General features: G+C 46.2%; 1 protein-coding gene across 1 annotated transcript; it reads right to left on the reverse strand.

Annotated features, from left to right (window-relative positions):
* Positions 1-2,370: 2,370 nt before the first annotated feature.
* On the reverse strand, positions 2,371-13,351 carry SERPINC1 (serpin family C member 1). The gene is made up of 7 exons (XM_032393460.1): positions 13,171-13,351; positions 10,689-11,058; positions 10,179-10,394; positions 9,231-9,368; positions 7,103-7,493; positions 5,996-6,060; positions 2,371-2,969 (listed from the first exon to the last, which is right to left on the reverse strand). The coding sequence occupies exons 1-7, from the start codon at positions 13,209-13,211 to the stop codon at positions 2,793-2,795; spliced, it is 1,398 nt and encodes a 465-aa protein (XP_032249351.1). The 5' UTR covers positions 13,212-13,351; the 3' UTR covers positions 2,371-2,792.
* Positions 13,352-21,237: the final 7,886 nt, after the last annotated feature.

The following is a 21,237-nucleotide window of genomic DNA, read 5'->3' on the forward strand; positions in this document are numbered from 1 at the left end:
TTCAGTCAAGTTGTCTGCCCCACTGGATTGGCTTGCTGATTCCTCTTCAACTTCTAAGGAGTCCTTTCAGAAACAGCTACACAAATGCTAGTCTGATTACAGTTTCACCACCCTCCCCCTACTCAACAAAAGAAAAACATTCCCAAACTAGAGAAATGTGTTCTCTCTCAGTCCATTACCTTTTTATCTGCTCTGGTCTGTGTTCACAGTTTTAGCCCGTTGCGTTATTTTGTGATCTAATGGCGGAACTTGAAGAGATCTGCCAATTCAGTAAGGAACCAATGGCCTCTCCTTTAAGGAATCTTAAAACCAGAACTCTCCATCTTTGGCATGTTAGCCTAAGTGAGTAAAGGGAGAAGTACATTTGGAAGAGCACTTAGATTTCCTGGCTCCTCATCATTCAGGGTTGGGACTCACTCACGCTCTGCCCCTGGGAGGAGAAGAGAAGGCTGAGGGTTTAAAGATAGAAAAATCAAGGTAGCTGAAATGTGGTTTCCTTCAGATGGACATGGTCTGAAAGAAATCTGTCCACCTGTTCTCTATGGTGCTTATATGGTGGGTGACAACTGTCCCCCATCTACCTGTCCCTGGCACTGTGCCTTCCCACTGGTCACTGTGAAAAGCAGATCACACTGGACTCAGAGGCCAGAACCCAGGACCATTTCCCCCCTTCTCATCTTGAGCCCATCACTTCTTCATACAGCTAATAATGTAGCATTTACTTCTCTTTGGAAAACTCTTGGGTTTGTCCCCCAAGAAATAGTAAAGCATTTCAAGGAAAATAGTCAGAAAATAAGGTCCTGGTGGTAGCTATCAAATAAAGAGATTATAGGACAATTTCTCTTCCCCTCACCTGATACCGATAGCAAGGATCAACATGCCCCCCCTTCCTGTGTTTTTAAAGGCTACCGTAGTATTTGTAAGTGACAAACTTAGGTAACATTTTTTTCACAACTTGCTAATCAAAGATTCATATTAAAACAGACAATCAATTTCTAAAATGTTGTTATCCCTGAAAGGGAATGAGGTAGAGTTTTAAACTATAAGAACCTACCAGTCTGTTTTTTCCCTTTGAAAAAACAAACATTTGAGGTTTGTGTCTTTCATCTGAAGCTATTACACCATTAATAAAGATGCCTCAGAAAAGTCAGTGAGCCAGGCGAGCACTCTTCCACCTCTGAGGGTGCTGGCCTGGGTTCGTGCATCTTATTTCCTTAGAGAATATCTGTTTTTATTATGACCTTAATTATAAATACCTATATATAGGAATAGGATTTTCTCTCACCCCACCCTCTTTTAATCATTATCACTTAAGTGTAAACCGCACCTCCCCTCACCCCCCTTGTACTGAACAAATGCACTTTAATTCCTAAGGAGAGTGGCTGTTCCTGGCCCTGAAGCCAGATTACTTCAGGAGGAGAGTTGAGGAGGGAGAACTCCTGCCAGACCCTGTGAAATTAACCAAATTCCTTAATGTCAACACACAAATCCTACCCATTTTTAAGCTGTCCCCACCCCCTGCCAAAGGGAAAAAAAGAAACAACCAAAATGAAGTTTAAAATGCCTACCCTGATTGGAGAAGTTTCCCTGGGGACAATACCCAATATTAAGTTATTTGCTCAGCTACCAAATTGTCAGAAACTTCTAGGTTGTTTTGTGGGAGGCTGAGATTTCTTTAAGGAAAAAGGTGAAAACATAAAGGCTATAAGATATTCTGATTTGTGTCATTTCTAAATATTAGATTTGTTCTCTCCCTTAATTTGACAGGTGTTCTCAGTCTCTCCTCCTGTGGATTCTGTCCTTCCCCTGATGACAAGCCAATAGTCCTTGGTGGGGTTGCATGTCTCCTAGAGCCCCAGAAGCCCTGTCGTGTCGGGGGAGGGGGGAGGGCAGGAGGGCGGGCCGAGACTGGGGTTGGGGGGAGGGAGAGTCAGAAAAAGAGTGAAGATATGGGTTTATATAAACATATTTAAAGCAGTTTAGCAAAAGCTTTCTCGTTGAACAGCTTTAAGAACAATGTGAATGAAATCTTAGCAACTTGGTTAGTAATTTGAAAAGTCTATTAATGTATACTTGAAATTCTGTTTGTATAAAAATACATTTTCCTCTTTATTTTAACACTGTGTAAAAGAACATTATGCATGTGAGTGGTTTGAGAATTAAATGGTTTAATACTCAGATTTGACTATCTGGTTTTTCTGTTTATAGAGATTGATTCTTTTACAATTTTTGGATTTTTTTTTTTTTTTTAGTATGATGGGAATATGGACATTTCAGGCTCCCCCTGCCCTTTCGGCATGCCTACCATCCTACCATCTTTCAAGATGCAGCAGTAACGTATTTCCCTCCATCACTTTCTTTTTTTTTTTTTTAAGATTTTATTTATTTCTTTATTTTAAGAGAGAGAGCATGTGCACAAGCGAGCATGGAGGTGGGGGAGCAGAGGGAGAGAGAGAAGCAGACTCTGCCAGGTGCAGAGCCCTGTGTGGGCCTCGGGGCTCGATCTCACTACCCTGAGATCATGAGCTGAGCTGAAAGTGAGAGCGGGAGGCTTAGCTGACTGAACCAGCCAGGCGCCCCCCTCCTTCACTTTCCTGACCCAGGTGTGCTCACTGGTAGAGAACAATTGAAAGTGCTCGCTTGACCAAATGCCCACCAGCATCTCTATCCGTTTCTCCTCCTCTTGTCTTCACTTCATGTGGCAAAATCCATTCATAACTGGGAGTAGTTGTGTTTATTTTTACTTCTGTCACAAACCAAAATAGGAAGAGGTACAAAAAATAAAGAACACTTCAGTGATCACAAGGGTTGGCCACTCTGCCCATGAAGATGATAGTGTTCAGAGCAACCTCCCTTATGAGAACGAGGAAGGGCCTGTTGGCCTTGAAGGTCACCCTGCTGGAGTTCAGCGAACGGCCGGCGATGCCGACGACAGTACTTGCTGCAGCTTCGCTGCCCTCCTCATTGACCTGCAGACCACAGAGGAGACACAACGGCTGCGTTACCTGCCCTGCGGTTCCTCGGAGGCGGGAGGTCACGCACAGACACAGCCCTTCCTCAGAATGCTGTCTTCCGGGGGGAAGTACCCTCGGGTCAGGTGGCGTTCCCGCCAGAACGCGACTTTTACTCATTGTTTCAGCCGATGAATACTGAGGTGAGCACCTGTGTTCCTCCAAGCCTCGTGCTGCGTAAGAGCAAGGGTTCCATTCAGGTAACTCCTGAGCCAGGAATGCGCACGTTCAGCAGGCTGCCGCGTTTCCGGCCGGCCCCATCGTGCAGGGTATGGCAGGAGGGTTACCTTGTACCAGATGCTAGAAGGGACTTTGACTCAAGATCAGAACTCTGTAGTTGAGATAGTTTCACTCTTGGGGCATCAAGATCCCAGATAGAACTACCCCAAGCAGCCACTCAGGACGTTGGGCCTATGAAAAGACAAGGGTCCTCTAGCTGAATGAGGTGAGTATTTTTTGGAGTAATGGTCTGACACATTGGTATTTTAAATTGCTGATAAGCTGAATTGCCAGAGAGACACCTTCAGAAAATTTTGCTTGGGGACCCAGAATATCACCAAAACTCTGTCCCTGCCTCTTAATGGAAGCACTTCAGATCCCTGAGCTTTGTGGAGCTGGTTGAAGATATTCTCTCCCTGTCACTCTTCTTCCCTGCTTCCTTACTATCCTATGCCCCCATCTCCCCGTGCTGTTTCATGGTCATTCTAGGACTGGATCTGTGAGCGGCCTGGAGCTTTTGCAAGACCACGATCATCTTATTCAAATCAGACACTGGCTTCTAATGGCTTCCCAGGAGATCTACAATCAGTTGGGGTCCTGTATATTGGGTTCCCAAGGTTTCCAAGGGGAACAACTTTGTTCCAAGAGGAACTTTGCTCTTGTTGTTGGAGGAACTTTGCACCATCGTTTAGTGGGCTAAGGGGGATAAAATGAATCCAAACCTCTGCTTTTTCCTAACGGGAACTCAAAGCCCTCAAGGGTGTCTGAGTTGACTTCTTCTATTTAGGGTCCTTAGAGGAGGATTTTTCAATCAGAGTTAAAACACTGAGGACATAGCTTCCCTCGCCCTCTTCCTAAGTGTACTAACCTTCATAATCCATGTGGAAGAGGGGGGTCAGTAGTGACTTTTGTACAACTTCCAAAACCACTAATTCAGTACTCCTCTCAAACCCCTAGGTCTGATCTCGATACCTTAAAGATACAGGCCTCTGCTCTTGCTGTTGTCCTGCAGGTCACGACATCTGTGGGCCTATGGATTATATCCCCACGTTGAGGATTTGCGCACCTCACTCACAGCCTTCCTGCCCACCCTAACTCCTGCTATCATTGGATGCAGACAATTACCTATCTTGGTAGGAGGCCCAGTCAACACACTAACTCCCCTTCCTTTCATCTCATCAACCCCAATGAGCATTACCTTCACTCTACTTAAGCAAACCAGTCCCACGGCCATGCCTTGAACTTGCCATCTCTCAGACTTGTTCTACCTTTGAAATTATAATAATGACACTATGTTCTCAGACTGTAACCTTTTTTTTCAAGCTATTGCATCTCCTCACTCTCGTGACAATTATTCTGCTTTCCTTCTGCTCTTTGATCCCTCCACTTCCCTCCTGACATTTTCTCACTGAGCTTGGACTCTGCCACTATATTTACCAGCACCATGCTCTGAAACCTTTCTCCTTTGACTGTAACCTTCTTTCTTTGCGGTTTCCTCAATCCGTGGCAGTCTCTAACAGCGGCCATCCCCTTTTCCTCATAGCCCGGTTCCCCCAGAGGACAGTGCTTCCCAAACCTGGTTGTGGATTTAAATCTCCTGAGGAGCTTTGTAAATATGCTGATTCTCAGGCCCCGTCCTGGATTCCCCAAGAGTCAAGCTCCTCACTGAACTAGTGCTACTGGTCCATAGTTCAGTATTTGAGAACCAGAATTCTGACAGGCTTTACATAGCTATTACTCTAGTAAAGGGTTCCACGGGCACCTGAGTTGGGGAAACACTAGGTTAAGCAATATATTTTTTTAAGTTTTTATTTTAATTCCAGTCAGTTAACGTACAGTGTTATATTAGTTTCAGGTGCACAATATAGTGATTCAACAATTGCATGCATTACCTGGTGCTCATCACGGCAAGTGCCCTCCTTCATCCCCAACACCTATTTCACTCATCACCCCCCCCCCACCTTCCCTCCAGCAGGTTAAGCAATATTGAACCAGTTTTTCCACTGTGGGGCTTCTTAGTGTGCATTGTTAATTTCCCAAGAAGAGGATACACATTTACTTGACCACCAAACTTTGTTCTTTGCAGCGTAGAGTTCTAGTGCTTTAGAACACACTTTAGGACATGATCCACTCTCCTCAGCTCCTCTTCTTTACCCTCCATTTGCTCTTCAGCTGTCACAATCAGGCCTGTGCCCCCACTGTTCTGTCTAAATTCCTCAGGGAATGGTAACCTATGGCCAATTTTCAATCTTGTTACTAGATGCTTTCTGTTTCCTTAAAACTCCTCCCTGGGTTTCCGTGAGTGCCCACTCTCCTGGTTCTCCTCCTTTGTTGGAATTATAATAACGACACTATGTTCTCAGACTATAACCCTTTTTTTCAAGCTATTGCATCTCCTCACTCTCGTGACAATTATTCTGCCTTCCTTCCGAAACCTTTGTAGCCTTTGTTGGCTTCTTTTCCTGTGTCACCCTCCCCCTAAATGTTTGACCTGCTTCAGGAGAAGTAGTGGGAGGGAGGGTGGAACAATGGGACCATGAGGGCTTCAGGGGAGGGCTGTCTTGGGGAGGCCTCATGGAGGAGGGGGCTACACATCTGCGGTTTGAGGGACACTGGAAACATGCCTTTTTCCCCAGTTGTGTCCTGCTGTTCACATACCTGCTGGAAGACCATAGACCCAGCAGAGCAAGAAGTCCCTAGTTACAAATCACATGAGATATTGATATACTGGAAAAGGAAGTGACAGCAAAGGAAGGTGTACCCACCTCAAGAAAGGCCTTATGGAATGCCTGTGAGACATAGAGGTCGCTCCGGCCCTCTGCGATAATACCTAGAAGGAAGACCAGAGAAGTTTCTGTGAAATAGGAGAAAGTCGGCTTCAACCCACAAAAAGGAATTCAGTTTGAATTAAGAGGTCCTTTGGGGCTTTTTTTTTTTTTTAAATAAAAATCCTGAACCCTCACCTAATGATACTCCCTAAATAAATAAATGCATGTTTAAAAGAATAAAGTCCTTTAGGCTTTTTCAGCCTGGCTCCTGTGAATGTAATCTCACGCTTCAGCTCTTGGAAGGGGGCAGGGGACTCTGTTCTTAAAGAGAAACTCACCCCACCTAGTAGGAATGTCTTTCTTTCCAGTCTGGCAACGTTTTCAAGAGAGAAGTTGGTTAGACCTAGTTTAATTTTTTTTTCAACTTTTATTTAATCTCTACACCCAATGTGGGGCTCAAACTCACGGCCCTGAGATCAAGAGCCACATGCTCTTTTCCATCTGAGCCAGCCAGGGGCCCCTGGTTAGATCTAGTTCATAGGCAGCCCATTAAAGGTAAATTCAATTACCTGACATTGTAAACTTCTTTTGTAAAAAGATATTTTAATGCATATTTTTAAAGAATGGTAGACTGTAGGAACCAAGACCGCGGAACACTTGCTGAAGTCTCACAGCTGGGGAAGGTTGGCTGCATCTGTTGTCCAAGTGACTTGAGGGAAAACTCATGAGCCCTTTGGAACATCAGGCTGTTCAACATCAGCTATGCCTATTGTGTGGGACCAAGATGTCCCCAGCTCTGAATCATATCTTTGCTTTGAATTCTGATGTCTTTTCGAGGTCTTCTCTACTTGGTCCCATCCCCCACACCAGTTACGGTCTCCAAGCATTCCAGTGCTAGCTGGGTTCCTGGACATCCAGGTGCAAAGTCCCCAGGATACGGAAGAGGAACCAGACCTTGGGAAGGAAGGGTCTCCCTGAGTTAGCAGTAGAACCCTTGCTCTACTCCTGACCCATTGCTCTTTTCTACTCTTTCCCCAATTCTTTCACCTTTGCTCAGACCGCCTTGGGAGGCCGAGGGAAGAGAAACGCCCTTCCTAGGCTAACCTGGGAGCCTGGACTTCTCAGGGTTGAACAGGTCCACAAGGCCCATGTCTTGCAGCTGCTCCTTCACACTGAAGCTGTCCTCGATGCGGAAGCGGGGCATGTGGACCACCAGCAAGGTCTCTGCCATCTCATCCAGCCACTCCTGCAGCATCTCCGGGGTGAGCTCCTGCTCCACCTTGGCCAGGCTCTTCTCGGGCTTGGGCAGGATGAGCACCATGGTGATGTCATCACCCTTGAAGGGCAGCTCGAGCACCTGGGTGCCTTCGGCCACTCGCCGATAGCGGAACTTGCCTTCCTGGTACATCATGGACGCCAAACACGACTCCCCATCAGCCTTGTAGAACAGTTCCTTCCTTGTGTTCTCAAGACTGAACTTTGACTTCCACAGGCCCTGGGGGTGGCAGGGATTGGGGGGGGGGAGACAGCAAGTGGGAGAATCACAGCGAGAAGACCAAAACCCTCCATAGGAGAATGCTGACGTGGGAAATAGTCACATTATTTTATCACCCTAATATGCAGGCAGAATTAGTAGGAGAAAAGATTAGAGGCTATGCATGAAAAGGCTTACAGTGACTATGGCAGAGTGATGGAATTATGAGTGGTTTTTTTCTGTGAACTTTTCTGTATTTCCCGGATTTTCAGCAGTGGCTGTTTATTTGCTTTATAACCAGAAAAATAAAAAACTAAAACCCAGAACAACCTACTGGCCTCTTCACAAGCGTCTTTTTGAGTTTAAATCTAATTGTCTTTTGCTTTCTGCCTCCCACCTGCCTTTCTCAAGGGCCATCCTCCAAAGGGCGGGGCTCCGCCCCTGATAAATGAAGGCCAGACACAGATAATAACCCAGGGGGTTGTCCCGGAGCCCTGCCTGGCAGAGGGTGAGTCCTGGCTAACTTCCTGCTCAAAAACGGAGGAACCCTGGGATACAAGACATCCCTCTGAAATTTCTGAGTTGTACCTACCATTCCTTGTCCTATTCTGGCTGGTTGATTTGGGGACAAGTCATTTAACTCTTGGAGTGGTGGGTCCTGGCCTGTAAAATGAGGAGCTGGAGATGGCTAGTATTGGCGGGATGCTTACGGTGTGCTAGGCGCTGCTCTAAGCATTTCAGCTACACTCACTTCTTCAGGGGTCAAGGGGCAGGAAACCCATGAGGGAGGTGCATCATTATTCCCATTTTAGAGATGCACAGAAAGGTCTCCGGTAACTCACCTGAGTTCACACAGCAGAAATGGAAGAGGCAGGACTTAAGCTAAGTAATCTGTCTGAGAGGCCCAAGGTCTCATTGACGATCTTATGAGAATAAAGAGGGCTAATAAACAGCAAGGTGTTCTGTAAACCTTAAAGGGCAATACATATTGGGTAACTATAACCTTCTCCACGCTGGGGGAGAGGGAAACCCCAAGAGACAGAGTGGCTGGCAACAGCAGGGACTGGCTGAACTCCTGGGCTCCGTGCGGGGTGAGAGGGCATGTGGAGCACGACCCATGATGGGCAAATGTGCCCCAGGTCCCCCCGTCTTAAACCTGTGGCCCTCCTGAGGATCAATGGTCTGTTTATTCCCAGTACCCTCCCCCTCAGTCTCCTTCCCACATGTCTCAATTTGGAGCAGCCTTTAGAACTCTCGACTCTGAGAAAGACAAAGCCATCCGCACAAATCACAGGACTCTGCAAAATTTGGGGTGAGCCTGGCACCGGGGGGCTCAGAAGCCTCGGGCAAGGGGAACTTTGAATCACTATTGAAGCTGCTCCAGATGATGGAGAAAATCTCATCACCGAGGACTGTCAGCAGAGTCTATCATGTTGTTCCAGATTTCAAAATGGAGTTAACTGGATAGCAAAAATGGTCACACATGTATGAGAGTTCATCCCCACACATACTTTGCTAAATTTGTGAGTGCGTACACTCTTCCTTGGGCCCAGAGGCACGGCCAGGCCCCCCTGGACTTCAGGCCAGCAGCCATGGCCCTAGACATGGTTCTAGACTCTCAATAAATTTGTATTTCTGCCCAGGCCATGCATGGACCGTTTCTCAGAGAGGACCTATCTAATGCCTAATGGTGTGAAAGCAGGTGAGCGGGAGGACAAGAGGAAGTCCTCTGGGTCTCTCCAGGGCCATTTTGAGTACCTTGAAGTAAATGGTGTTGACCAGCACCAGGACTGTGAGCTCGTTGATGGCATCCTGTGGCACGACATCAGTGATACGCCCTTCGGTCTTATTGGATACCCATTTGTTGATGAACATTCTGGACTGCTCTGCATTTTCCTGAGGAGAATAGGAAACAAACCTATCCACCTGTGCTTTCAGTGGGCTTCTCCACTTCCCCACACAACATTTCATTTTATTCATCAGCCCTTTGCCCTTTCATACCGTTTCCCACTCTAACCCAGATTGGGGAGAACTTACATATCTAGTATAAATATGCCATGAATCTTCCAGATGGTTAGTAAATATTAATAGAAGAAAGAGAAAGAAAGAGAAACAGAAATAAAGGAACAGAAAAGAGGAAAATAGTCGGGGAAAAAGAAAACAAAATGTTATTTTTCTGACATATCCAGAAGCTAGTGAGTTATGCAGGGGTGAGGGGCAGGAAGGATGCCTATGTGGTCAAAAAAATAAAAATAAAAAAGGAGAAATGCTGATTGAATAAAGCCAATAGACTTCTTTGTTGCAGGACTTCTCAGAAAACTTACTAGGCTCAGGTGTTTCATGAATCTCCAAGAGGAGAATATGACACACACCATACACCAATTTTATTTGATCCTGGTAATTTTTAAAAATTAAATAAGGTATCTTGTAGGATTGGCATCTTGGTGGATAACATGAAGAATTTATTATTTATGCAACTTTTTCAGAGAAGCCACCGCAATCTAAGCCATAGATACCATTGATTTCTCAGGTTTCAAGCAAGTCCAGGGGTGCTGACTTCTAGTCACTCCCCACCCCCAACCTGCCTTCAACTAGCATAGCTCATAGCCCATAGTTCATTTGGATCCTGGATCCTGCTTCTCTACCTTCTCAACCTCCGAGGGGAAACGAAGAACTCTGAGGTCGGGGACAACATCTGCAACTCACCTTGAAGTCCAGGGGCTGGAGCTTGGCTCCGTACACCACCTCACTGATGTCCTGATAGGTCTCATTGAAGGTAAGGGATTTGTCTCCAAAAAGGCGGTTGGCTGATACCAACTCAGAGGACTTGTTGGCTTTTCGATAGAGTCGGCAGTTCAGTTTGGCAAAGAAAAAGTGCACCTGATCAGACGTCTTCTCAGAAATGGTATCAAACTTAAAAACCTGTGGAAGCCAAAAGAAAATGGTGGAGGAGCTTGGCTAACGTGGTGGGGTCAGTCCCTGACCAACAGCCACCCCACGTATGAGCTCCTTCAAGAGCAGCACCCAGCACAGCATAAATACTCAGCTCATGTCTTCTAAATGAATACATGGGTAAAAGGAGAATAAAGGATAGGAAGGAGAAAGGGGAAAAGCACAAAGAGACTGGGATACCACCTAACATCTCTACTGGGCTCTAGACCACACGTTTCCTTGGGGTCCAGTAAAGAGGCTAGGCAGAAAGGCTCCGGACTGTACCTCCATCAGCTGCTTGAGGGTGTTGTCACAGGCCCCCAGCTTGGTCATAGCAAAAGCTGTGGAGATACTCAGGGGCGATAGGAAAATATTGTCGTTGTCATTCTTGGAGTCCGCCAGGTGCTGATAGAAGGCGGTGGCGAAGCGCGAATTGGCTCTGGACAGTTCCCAGACTCGCCGGTTGGTGGCCTCGGGGATCTTCTGCTCCTCGCCCTCATCCTCGACTGCCTTCTTCTCTGCAGACCGGTAAATGCACATGGGATTCACAGGAATGTCCCGAGGCTTGGCTGTGCAGATGTCCTCCACGGGGCTCCAGCGACAGGTCACACAGCCCCAGAGGCCAATGAGCAGCAAGGACAGAAGACATGCCCTCCTATAGGGGGACAGAAAGCTGAGTTAAGCTTGGCTGGGAGAACCCCGATCCCCGCTGCCCATCACAGACTTGCCCCAGTAAAACACCGGATTCCAGCCCAGCTGGTGTGGCCGTTTGAGGCGGGCCCAAACCCTCGCAAAGTACAAGGGCCCAGGACAAGTCCGGTCGTGGATCTCTCCACTTGCCTGGACACAGTCAGGTTGAAATTAAAATCAACCATTGCAGCAACTGATGGTTATAAAGCATCGCGGGCCCAAGGCTGGAAGAAATAAAGAACGCACAGCTTCCGGCTGGCGAGATGAGACACCCACGCATGATATACAGGCAGGGAACCCGAGTGCCCAGCGCAGACCTGGGGCACTAGGAGGAGCCCTTTACAGAAGCTGTTTAGGAACGGCCTCCGGGATGTGAAAGGGTTGGAGATTTGGGTTGATGCAGCAGAGATTTCAGTAATACAACAGGGGTAAGAAGGGGTGAATAGGGGATGCCTGGGTGGCTCAGTCGGTTAAGTGGCTGCCTTCGGCTCAGGTCATGATCCCAGGGTCCTGGGATCTAGTCCCACATCGGGCTCCCTGCTCAGTGGGGAGCCTGCTTCTCCCTCTGCCTGCCGCTCTCCCTGCTTGTGCTCTGTCTCTCTCTGACAAATAAATAAATAAAATCTTTTAAAAAAAAAAAAAAAAAGAAGGGGTGAACAGGGCGAAGCCTCCGCAGGCCTCCAGCTCCAGCCCGGCCCCGCCCTCCGAGCAGGGGCCAGATAATTCCACCTGGACGGCCTGAAGCTTCCTTAGGGAAATACGACCAGATTGTCCTTGTAAGTCTCCCCCACCCACTGCTTCTCCTCCTCCATCCTCCAGCTCAGCAAATGGGAGCCTCCTGCCGGCTGACGTCCAAGCCAGAGACCGGGAGTCTCCCCCCCATTCCTCCCTTTCACCCTCAGTCTTCAGACCCTGGATTCAAAGAGCTCTGTGTCCTGCTCTCTCACAGCCTTAGGCCTTCATCATTTCTCTGCCTGCAAATTTTAATGCTTCCAACATGGGTTCACTAAAAGCCAATGAAATTAATCTTACTTTTTAAAAAAATGAGATCATGCTACTGGCAAATTAGGAGAACTGGAACACTCAGGCACACCAGGAGAAAAGCTTGTAATATTTTTGTACAAAGACAGGGTGGCCCGGGAGCTTCCTCTGGCTGACTTGGGAGTCCGTGTGGGTACGGAGTCTTCTCAGTCATCCCCTGGCAGAAAAAGATACACACACAGGGCGGAAAGGACTCGCGGAGGTGGTCTGCAGCCGAGTGTTGGGCTGGCTGGAAGCTGGGGGCAGCTGAGGGGTACTTGGCTCCTTGTGTGAGGGAAGGCCGGCTCTGCAGCCCTTTAAGAACAGAGGCACAGAGTGGGGAGAAGCAGAGACCCTCGGGGAGATATAGAAGGCAGGGTGAAGAAGCGGAGAGAGAACCTTGCCGTTCATCTCCCCGTCTTGCTTGCCTTTGGTTTCCCTTTTTGTCCCTCAACTACGTTGGGCAATCCGAGTGGACGCTGAGGGGGATCGGGAGCGTTGTTCGTGGGGGGAAGGAAAACCAAGGTGGAGGGGCCACAGCCTCGCCTGTAGCCTCCCACAACGACCCAGGTCAAGAAGGGAATGTGTGTGGTGTCGAGGGAGGAGGGGGCCTGACTGTGAGGAAAGGGAACAGGGTTGCTGTCCTTCAGTCAAAGGTCACTGAGCTCTTGGAGTGGGGGCAACTGAGTGGAAAGAGAAGCAAAAAGGGAGTTAGGAGATCCTCACAGTTAAATTTTCCCTCTTTTCAGCTGTCTGGCAGGCCTGGGAACCCGCGCTGGAGTCTCCTGGGCTGCTGTGAGGGCTGGCGCTTGCACAGCATCTCTGGGGAGGGGAAGATATCCCCTTTGTTTCTTGGGCTAAGAACCCAAGGTGTGGCTTACCCCAAGAGGGGGTGGGAGGGAGGGCACTTGGAATGACGTCTTCCAAACACATTTTTACTGTTACTACCAGGGAGAGGGCCTGGTTTTCTCCAAGGTTTCGAAGCCATCCTCAGGAGAACTTCGAAGGTCAAAAAACCCAATGAGGGCATGCAAAAGAGAAAACTTGCCTCTCTTACCTTTTTCCAGCAGCTACAGTTCCTATCCCACTGGAAAACATGGTTGCTAATCTTCCACAGGGCCGGGCAGAGAGTGGAGATACTGTGTTCTGAGGCAATCGCTCTGAAAACTGGTTCTTTCCTCTGAATCTGACTAAGGTTCCAAAAGCTAAAGTGGTGGAGGGAGCTGGTGACGAGGGGAAGACTGAGGTCAAAGGCTGATGACCAGCTTCCAGGGTTAAGCAAAGTGTAGAGCCCAGTGTTGTTTAATTAGTAGAGAAGTTTTAAAGTTCAGTCAGGTCGGGGGAAGGCAAGGCCCACCTCTCTTAGCCATATTCCCTCACTCTCTTCTTTATCTTTATAGAAGAGGAAAAGGAGGACATGTTCTCAAAGTCAAACTTGGTCAGAAAATGCCTGAGAACTTTGTCTTAAGGATTTTTTTTTTCTTGGTTAACCAAGCCAGGAGGTAGAAAATAGGTGAATATAACTAGCCAAGTTGAATGTCCAGAAATTTCTAGCTTTCTTGCTCAGTGCAATATGCTCTCTTTCACAGCTCTCTTTTGGGAGAGAGAGTCCATAATATCTAGTCAGAGGGGAGAGTATTCTGAAACAAGTACTGCCTTCAGGCTTCTAAGGGCCAACGTGTCCACGACCCAGACGAGGACACACAAGGGAGAAATTGATCCACTGGGGGATCAGGAAACAAAGTATGGGGTAGGTAAAAAACATACATGCTAATTCTGAAATATTTATTTTCATTTTTTTAAAGACTTTATTTATTTATTTGACAAAGAGAGAGAGCACAAGCAGGGGGAGAGGCAGAGGGAGAGGGAGAAGCAGGCTCCCCGCTGAGCAGGGAGCCCGATGTGGGGCTCGATCCCAGGAACCTGAGATCATGGCCTGAGCTGAAGGCAGACACTTAACGACTGAGCCATCCAGGCGCCCCTGAAATATATTTTTTTAAGATTTTATTTTTTATTTGACAGACAGAGAAAGAGACAGTGAGAGAGGAACACAAGCAGGGGGAGTGGGAGAGGGAGAACCAGGCTTCCTGCTGAGCAGGGAGCCCGATGCGGGGCTGGAATCCAGGACCCTGGGATCATAACCTGAGCCGAAGGCAGACGCTTAACCGACTGAGCCACCCAGGCGCCCCAAGACTTTATTTTTAAGTAATCTCAACATTCAACCCCAAACTCACAACCCTGAGATCAAGACTCACGGTCTACTGACTGAGCCAGCCAGGTGCCCTTGAGATACTTCTTTAAAAGCAAAGAAACCAAATCCTCTCTCTTGGTGTATATTGTTATTTTTACTTCTAGTTATTGGGGAGATTAAATGAATTCAAACTAATGGAGATAAAGGGTAGGTTTATTTATATTTTCCTCTTCCTAAATAGCCAAAGACAGTATCATAAGGATTGCTGCAACAGTATTCACAGGACAAGTATGCCTCCTTCTGTGTGACTGAAGATTCTTTGAAAGTGGTACACTCACAGGTATAATGCATATATTATATATATATATATTATTTTCTGTACTCTTTGGGAGTAAGTTGCAGATATAATATCCCTTTATCCCTAAATAGTGTGAAGTTCCTAAAAACAAGGACATGACCTTACATGTCCACGATACAGTGATCAAAGTAAGGAAAACCGACAACGATACAGGACTATATTCAAATCTAGAAACTGGGGGCGCCTGGGTGGCTCAGATGGTTAAGCGTCTGCCTTCGGCTCAGGTCATGATCTCAGGGTCCTGGGATCGAGCCCCGCATCGGGCTCTCTGCTCGGCAGGGAGCCTGCTTCTCCCTCTCCCTCTACTGTCCCCCCTGCTTGTTCTTGCTCTCTCTGTAAAATAAATAAAACCTTAAAAAAAAAAAAAATCTAGAAACTGTATTCTAAGTTTGCCAATTGTCCCACTAATGTTCTTTATAGCAGCGGTTCTCAAATTTTTTGCCCTCAGGATCCCTTTGTAATCTTGCCAAATAGTATCTAAGTATTATTAAAAATGGTATATTAAAAGTTTGACTTCATGCATACATGAAGGAGTCCCGGGGACTTCCTGGGGCTCCTGGACCACACTTTGGGAAACATTGATTTAGTGCCCCCTCCTGCTTTTTTTTTCCTTTTCTAGGATCACACATTGCATTTAATTGTCATGCCTCCCTCTCTCTCTCTCTTTGTTTACAGTCCAGAGGTCTTTTATATTTCCTACACCTATCATGCCATGAGTTCATAGGGAATGGGTTTCATCAGCACAGGCTCCTTTCAGTTGGTTCTCACGTGTGCTTCTTTGGATGAGGCAGGCTGGTGCTTCAGTTGAACCCAAGTATCTCTCTGGCTTCTTTTTCTGATGATTTTCCTTCACACGCCTTACGAAGCTATCTTGGCTCTTTAGAATGCTTAATATGCTCAACATGCACATTAATTCTCTTGGCAAGAATCTTGCCCTTAACTTGTCTACAGTAATGCCAACAGCATCCTGGGTAACACTGTTGACTTTTCCAGTTTTGTCATGTTAATACTCACGGGGCATTCCTTTTAGGACAGTGCCCGTCTCCTTGATGTCTACAATATCATCTTTCTTGTGGATTTGTATGTATGTGGCCAAAGGAACAACCCCATATTTCCTAAAAGGCCTACAGAACCTATAGCGGGTGACTCTCCCCTTTCCCTTTGCGTTGGTCCTTTTGGCAAATTACTGGAAGATGGTGGATCTAGCCGAAAGGGTGTCATGTCTCTAGTGTCTTCTGGTTTGAAAAAGTTGCTCTCCTTTGTCATTTTTTTAAGAGTATAAGGCAGTTATTTTTTTCCTTCTTTTTTTTTTCCAAGTAGGCTCCATGCCCAATGCGGGGCTTGAACTCACGACCCTGAGATCAAGAGTCACATGCTCCATTGACTAAGCCAGCCAGCACCCCCAAGCCAGTTATTTTTGAAGAATGTCTCTCAATTTGAGTATGTTGAAGGCTTCCTCAGGATTAGATTCAAGTTATACTTCTCAGGGGGCAAGCATACTACAGAAGTAATATCGTGTCCTTCCCAGTGCATCATATCAGGAGACACATGATGTCAATTTGTTCCATTACTGGTGTGATGTTAATAACTTTGATCACTTGGTTAAGATGGTGTCTGCCAAGTTTTTTTTCTCTGCTGTAAAATGTGCAATTTTCTTTTTTATTAAATAAATATCTTGTGGGCAGATACCTTTAGAGTATGTAAATACATTGTTTTTCATCAAACTTTCACCTGCTAATATTTCCATCCCTCAATGATTCCTTTGCAAGACTTTTTAAGCACTGTACTTTCCCAGTTATTTCTCAGCTGAGTCCTTAAAAAGGGTTATCACTACAAATTATTGGAATTAAAAGAGATTAACTAAGATAGCACACTCTCTTGCTGGGCTGTGAGGAGACAGGCCCTTTTACCCATTGCTAATGGGAGGGCAGAATGCTGTAACCGTTTGAAGGGAAATTTGACAATACCAAAAATTGCAAATAAATTTAGCCTTTGAGCTGGAAATCCCACTTCAAGAAATGTATCCTACAGATATATCTGTATGGGTGTCAATGAGATTACTAATTGTAACCTGATTTGTAGTAATAGCAAAAGATTACAAACAACTTCCATCTATAAGGGACTAGTTAAATAAATCAAGGTACATTTCCACTGGAAGACTATGCCACTGTCAAAAAGAATGAGGATCCTTTCTCTGAACCTGATATGGAAAATCTCCAGGATAACTAAATAGGGAAAAAAGTAAGCTGCAGATCAGTGTTTTAGCATGTTACTTTTTGTATCACAAAGTGGAGATGATAGGGGTGAGGAGTGGACAGACAAGAGAGGAAGCAAGACTTGTCAATATGTACCTTCTTATTTAGTGTTCTATTTTTTTTCTTTTTTAGAGAGAGAGCATGCACATAAGCAGGGGTGTGGGGAGGGGCACAGGGAGAGGGAGAGAGCGAATCTTAAGCAGGTTCCACGCCCAGCACAGAGCCCACATGGGCCTCTATCTCACAACCTTGAGATCATGATCTGAGCGGAAATCAAGGGTCAGACGCTTAACTGACTGAGCCACCCAGGTGCCCCTAATGTTCTACTTTTTAACATGCCCAACTATCACTTATTCAAACAGGTCTTGACTTTGTGAGCAATAAAGGTGTCAGTGTTGTATTCCACTAAGGCTTGGGGAGAGAGAAGTACCAGGGCATGATGAAGGTGGCACCAAAGAGGATCTGAAGCAGGCTGAGGCCCTGGCTAGCAACAAAGGAGAAAAGGAGAGGGAGACAGGCCCAGTTCGGTGTCTGCAGGTGCAACAGAGATGTTTAGGCGTGCTCTGCCTGGCAAAATAATTTCTAATGGCTGTAGAATATTTCATGGTCTATAATTTAACCATTACTTTACATTAGCTTGGTCAAATTGTTTACATCTTTGAATACGATCACTATAATAGGTGCCACTTTAGAACACTTCCTATATGTCAGGATCTATGCTAAGGGCTTCACAGGCATTAGCTTATGTAATTCTTCTGTCAGCTCTACAGGTTAGATATTCTTATGCCCAGTTTACAGATGAGAAAACTGCTATTCACAAGTTAGGAATGTGCCCCAAATTACAAAGCTAGCAAAGCTGAGATTCAGACCCTTTGTGCCTGTCTCACAGGTTTTGTGCTACTATAAGATAGCTATGAAGAAAATGTTGTCTCCCCAAGTTAAAATTCAGTGTCCAGTTGTTTTTCTTGCTTTTCTATGTCATCACCTGGTGGTTCTCCTCTGAATATACTCTATCAAGTTTGTCCACGATTCCCTCCAAATCCAGGGCCCCGGGGCCCAGAAATGAACCCAAGGACTGCCACCTTTTTTGGTTACACATATTTTATTAGAAAGCATTCGTCTCTGATGCACACTCCAAATGAGATTTTCAGTTGGTTTTTGGGATTCTTTAATACCAGCCTAGTCTCTGGATCTCATCCCCCCCCCCCCCCCCTTGCCTTTGCACTGTCTAGCTTTTCATGATCCCAAATCCCTTTCCTCTTAGTTCATCTCAGACTGGTTTGATGAGGGAAGGGAACAAGAGCTTATATGCTGGGCAAGCTAAGCTGGGTCTCCCCTCCCACCTCCAACCCACTCATCCACAATATTCTATAGTGTTTTAACAATGGTCTATATTTAAATACATAAAAGTATATTTAAATCGAATTTTTCATGGTAACGTCTGACCATTTCTGGAATTGGGGGCAGACTATTTTTCTCTGAGTAGAAACAAGGTTGGAAGGAAACAGGGGTCCTCTGTGCTCTGCTGTTAGGGGTAGGTTTGGGGGGCCACAGAGAGGAAAGAGTATAGCATTCAGTCACCTCTTTTTTAAATTATTTATTGGTTTAAAATTTGAGAGAGAGAGAGCGTGTGTACGCAAATTGGGGGGGGGTGGAGGGAGAGGGAGAGAAGCAGACTCCCCGCAGGGTGTGGAGTCTGATGCGGGGCTCGATCCCAGGAACTCGAGATCAAGAGCTGAGCTGAAATCAAGTCAGATGCTTAACCCGACTGAGCCACCCAGGCGCCTCACCCTCTCTTTTAAAAAATATTTCCTTCAAGTTGAGTAATAAAGTTAAAAAATTCCTCTTTCCCTACTCGGCCTCTAGTCTCAGTAGCAGCTCCTGAGCAGGTAATTCAGCTGATCCTTACTCTTCATTCCCTCATGTCCTGGCCTGTTCCATTCTTTTCTTTGGCACCAAGAAGAAGACCTTGGCGGAGTACAAACAGTAGAGCTGAGCTCCTGCTGCTGGTTACTGAGTAACTCAAAGCTTAACTCTTCATGGAAATTTGGCAAAATATCTGGCACAAAAACCAGAGCCATCTCCAGCTCTCCTGGGTTTCTAGTTTACTAGGTAGTTATGCTATTTTAATTGAGGTGAAATAAAGTTTATCAAAATAATCCTGCATTATTACTTGGCAGCTTTTAGGTAAGATTCTCAAAGCATCTCACTGGAATTTGTTCAAATTCTCACACAGGTTAGAAAGTCCAGCTTTAGTTTCAGGGACACCAAATCAAAGCCACAAATATTTATTGAACATGCCCAGTGCACATGCCACTGGGCTTTCCATGTACCAGGTACTCAATAAATATTTGTGTTTGAAGAAACCCAGGTTCGGAGTAGTTTTGCCGACTTGTTAACAGAAAAATACTTTAAATTCCTCCTAAATGGAAAGTTGAGATTATTAAAAATGCTTACTTGTCCAGAGGGACTGACACCTTGTATGAACAGAAGTACTGGGCGAGGGTATTCTCGGGAGGTTGAGCAGGAGAACGTTGCATGGAGTCAAAGCTTGCTGTCCTACTTTAGTCCAGGAAGTTGTAGGTGGTTAAAGAGACATCAAGAAGGGGAGAAGACAGAGAGCAGAGGCAGAGGCACGGGGGGAGAGTTATCTGGAGAAAGAGGGGATGGCTTGGACAAACCCAGAAGCAACAGAAAACTAGTGAAGCCAAGGCCGAGGGTGTGTGTTTGGTGAGTACGGGTCCACCACGTGACTGGTGTCTCTCACCCACCGCCACCGCCGAGGGAGGAGGGCTGCTTTAGCAAATCTGTCCAAATCCATTTGAGGGGGGAGGTGGAAAGGAGGATCTAGGAATGAATATGGCCTGGTAGCTTTTATCCCGTCAGGACACAGGGTTGGTTTCGGGCCCTTTCCGGATGGCCAGTGCTGAAAACCAACAGACGCTGCTTGGGAATAGGTTGTTCCAACTTTGAACAGAAACGAGCTTCAGTTATCACATTTTGTTCGCTTACCGAAGGTCAGCTAAGCAGGGAATGGTGCTGAAGGCAAAACCCTCAAGCTGCTCAGTGAGAGAAATGGGCCGGCCCACTCTGCAGAGGCAGCCTGGGTCTTGCCCGAGGTCCAGGATTCCTAGGTCGGGTCAGTTTCCCTAGCTTGTCAGGATAACAAAAGGCCCAATCAGTTAGATGAGAAGGACAAGCTTAGGGACTGAGGAAAATCAGAGGGCCCCGTAGTTTAGATCGTAATAGCCTGAACTTTTTAGACTTGAGGAAGATGATAAGCTGAGGTGACTGTAGGTTTTCCTTGAAACTGAGTATTTTCAAAAGAGCTTCGATATTGCAAAGGTCATTTTTTCCCTTTAACCTGATGATTTATTTAGTAATAGACCGAGTGCTTGGTGAAGGGAACCATGGGAAGCAGCTGACTTTGGTGGCACCTGTTTGGGTGGTTAGTAATGCCAATCATGCTTGCACCGTCTGTTGTCAAGTTGTGGCCCCATTACACACGATCTTGGACATTCTTCCCTCCTCTTCACTCCCACTCTTCTGCTGGCCAGCCCTCATTATTGCTTGGAAGTCTACTGCAACAGATTCATAACTGGGTTTTCCGCCTCAGACCCTATTCCACTTCAAGTTACGATAATCACATCTCACTCTGGCTTAAAATCTTTACTGATTTTAACTGCTAAAAGATAAAAGTCTAACGACTCAGAACTGTACACAAAGCTTTCCAAGGCCTGGCCTCCAAACTTTTCTAGCTATCCTCAACTCCTTGAAGTTCATTACAAAGCCACATTCTTTCATGATTGTGTATGCGCTCCCAGGCTTGGAGTGTCTACTCTCCACCTTGATCATCTTATAAACCCTTTCATACCTTTATGAATCAACTCTTCAGAAGTAAAAACCTCCCTGAATCACCTTGCTTCCCCAGCTCTATGCATTTTCCTTGAAGTAGTCTCCAGGTATTGCTGTGTCTTACATCTCATTCAATTCACAAAAGTCTGATGATGGCAGAAACTGGATCTTTCTGCTTCTCAAATTGCTTTACTACTCACAAGTGTGGCCTTCGGACAAACAGGACGGGCATCAGCTGGGAGCATGTTAGATAATCCCAGGCCCCCCTCCAGACCTGCTGCAACAGTAACGGCACTTTAACAAGAGCACCAGGTGAGCACCAGAAGCTCTCCAGTAAATGTGAATAAAGAGGCACCAATCAGATCCCTTCACTGCCAGCTTGCAACCTTTCCTTGTATTCCCTTTACTTTCAGAATAAAATCCAAATCCTTTAGCATCACCTGCAGGCCTCTGTGATCCAGCTCT

Source organism: Phoca vitulina, unplaced genomic scaffold, assembly GCF_004348235.1.
Source record: "Phoca vitulina isolate PV1807 unplaced genomic scaffold, GSC_HSeal_1.0 scaffold73, whole genome shotgun sequence".
Taxonomy (NCBI): domain Eukaryota; kingdom Metazoa; phylum Chordata; class Mammalia; order Carnivora; family Phocidae; genus Phoca; species Phoca vitulina.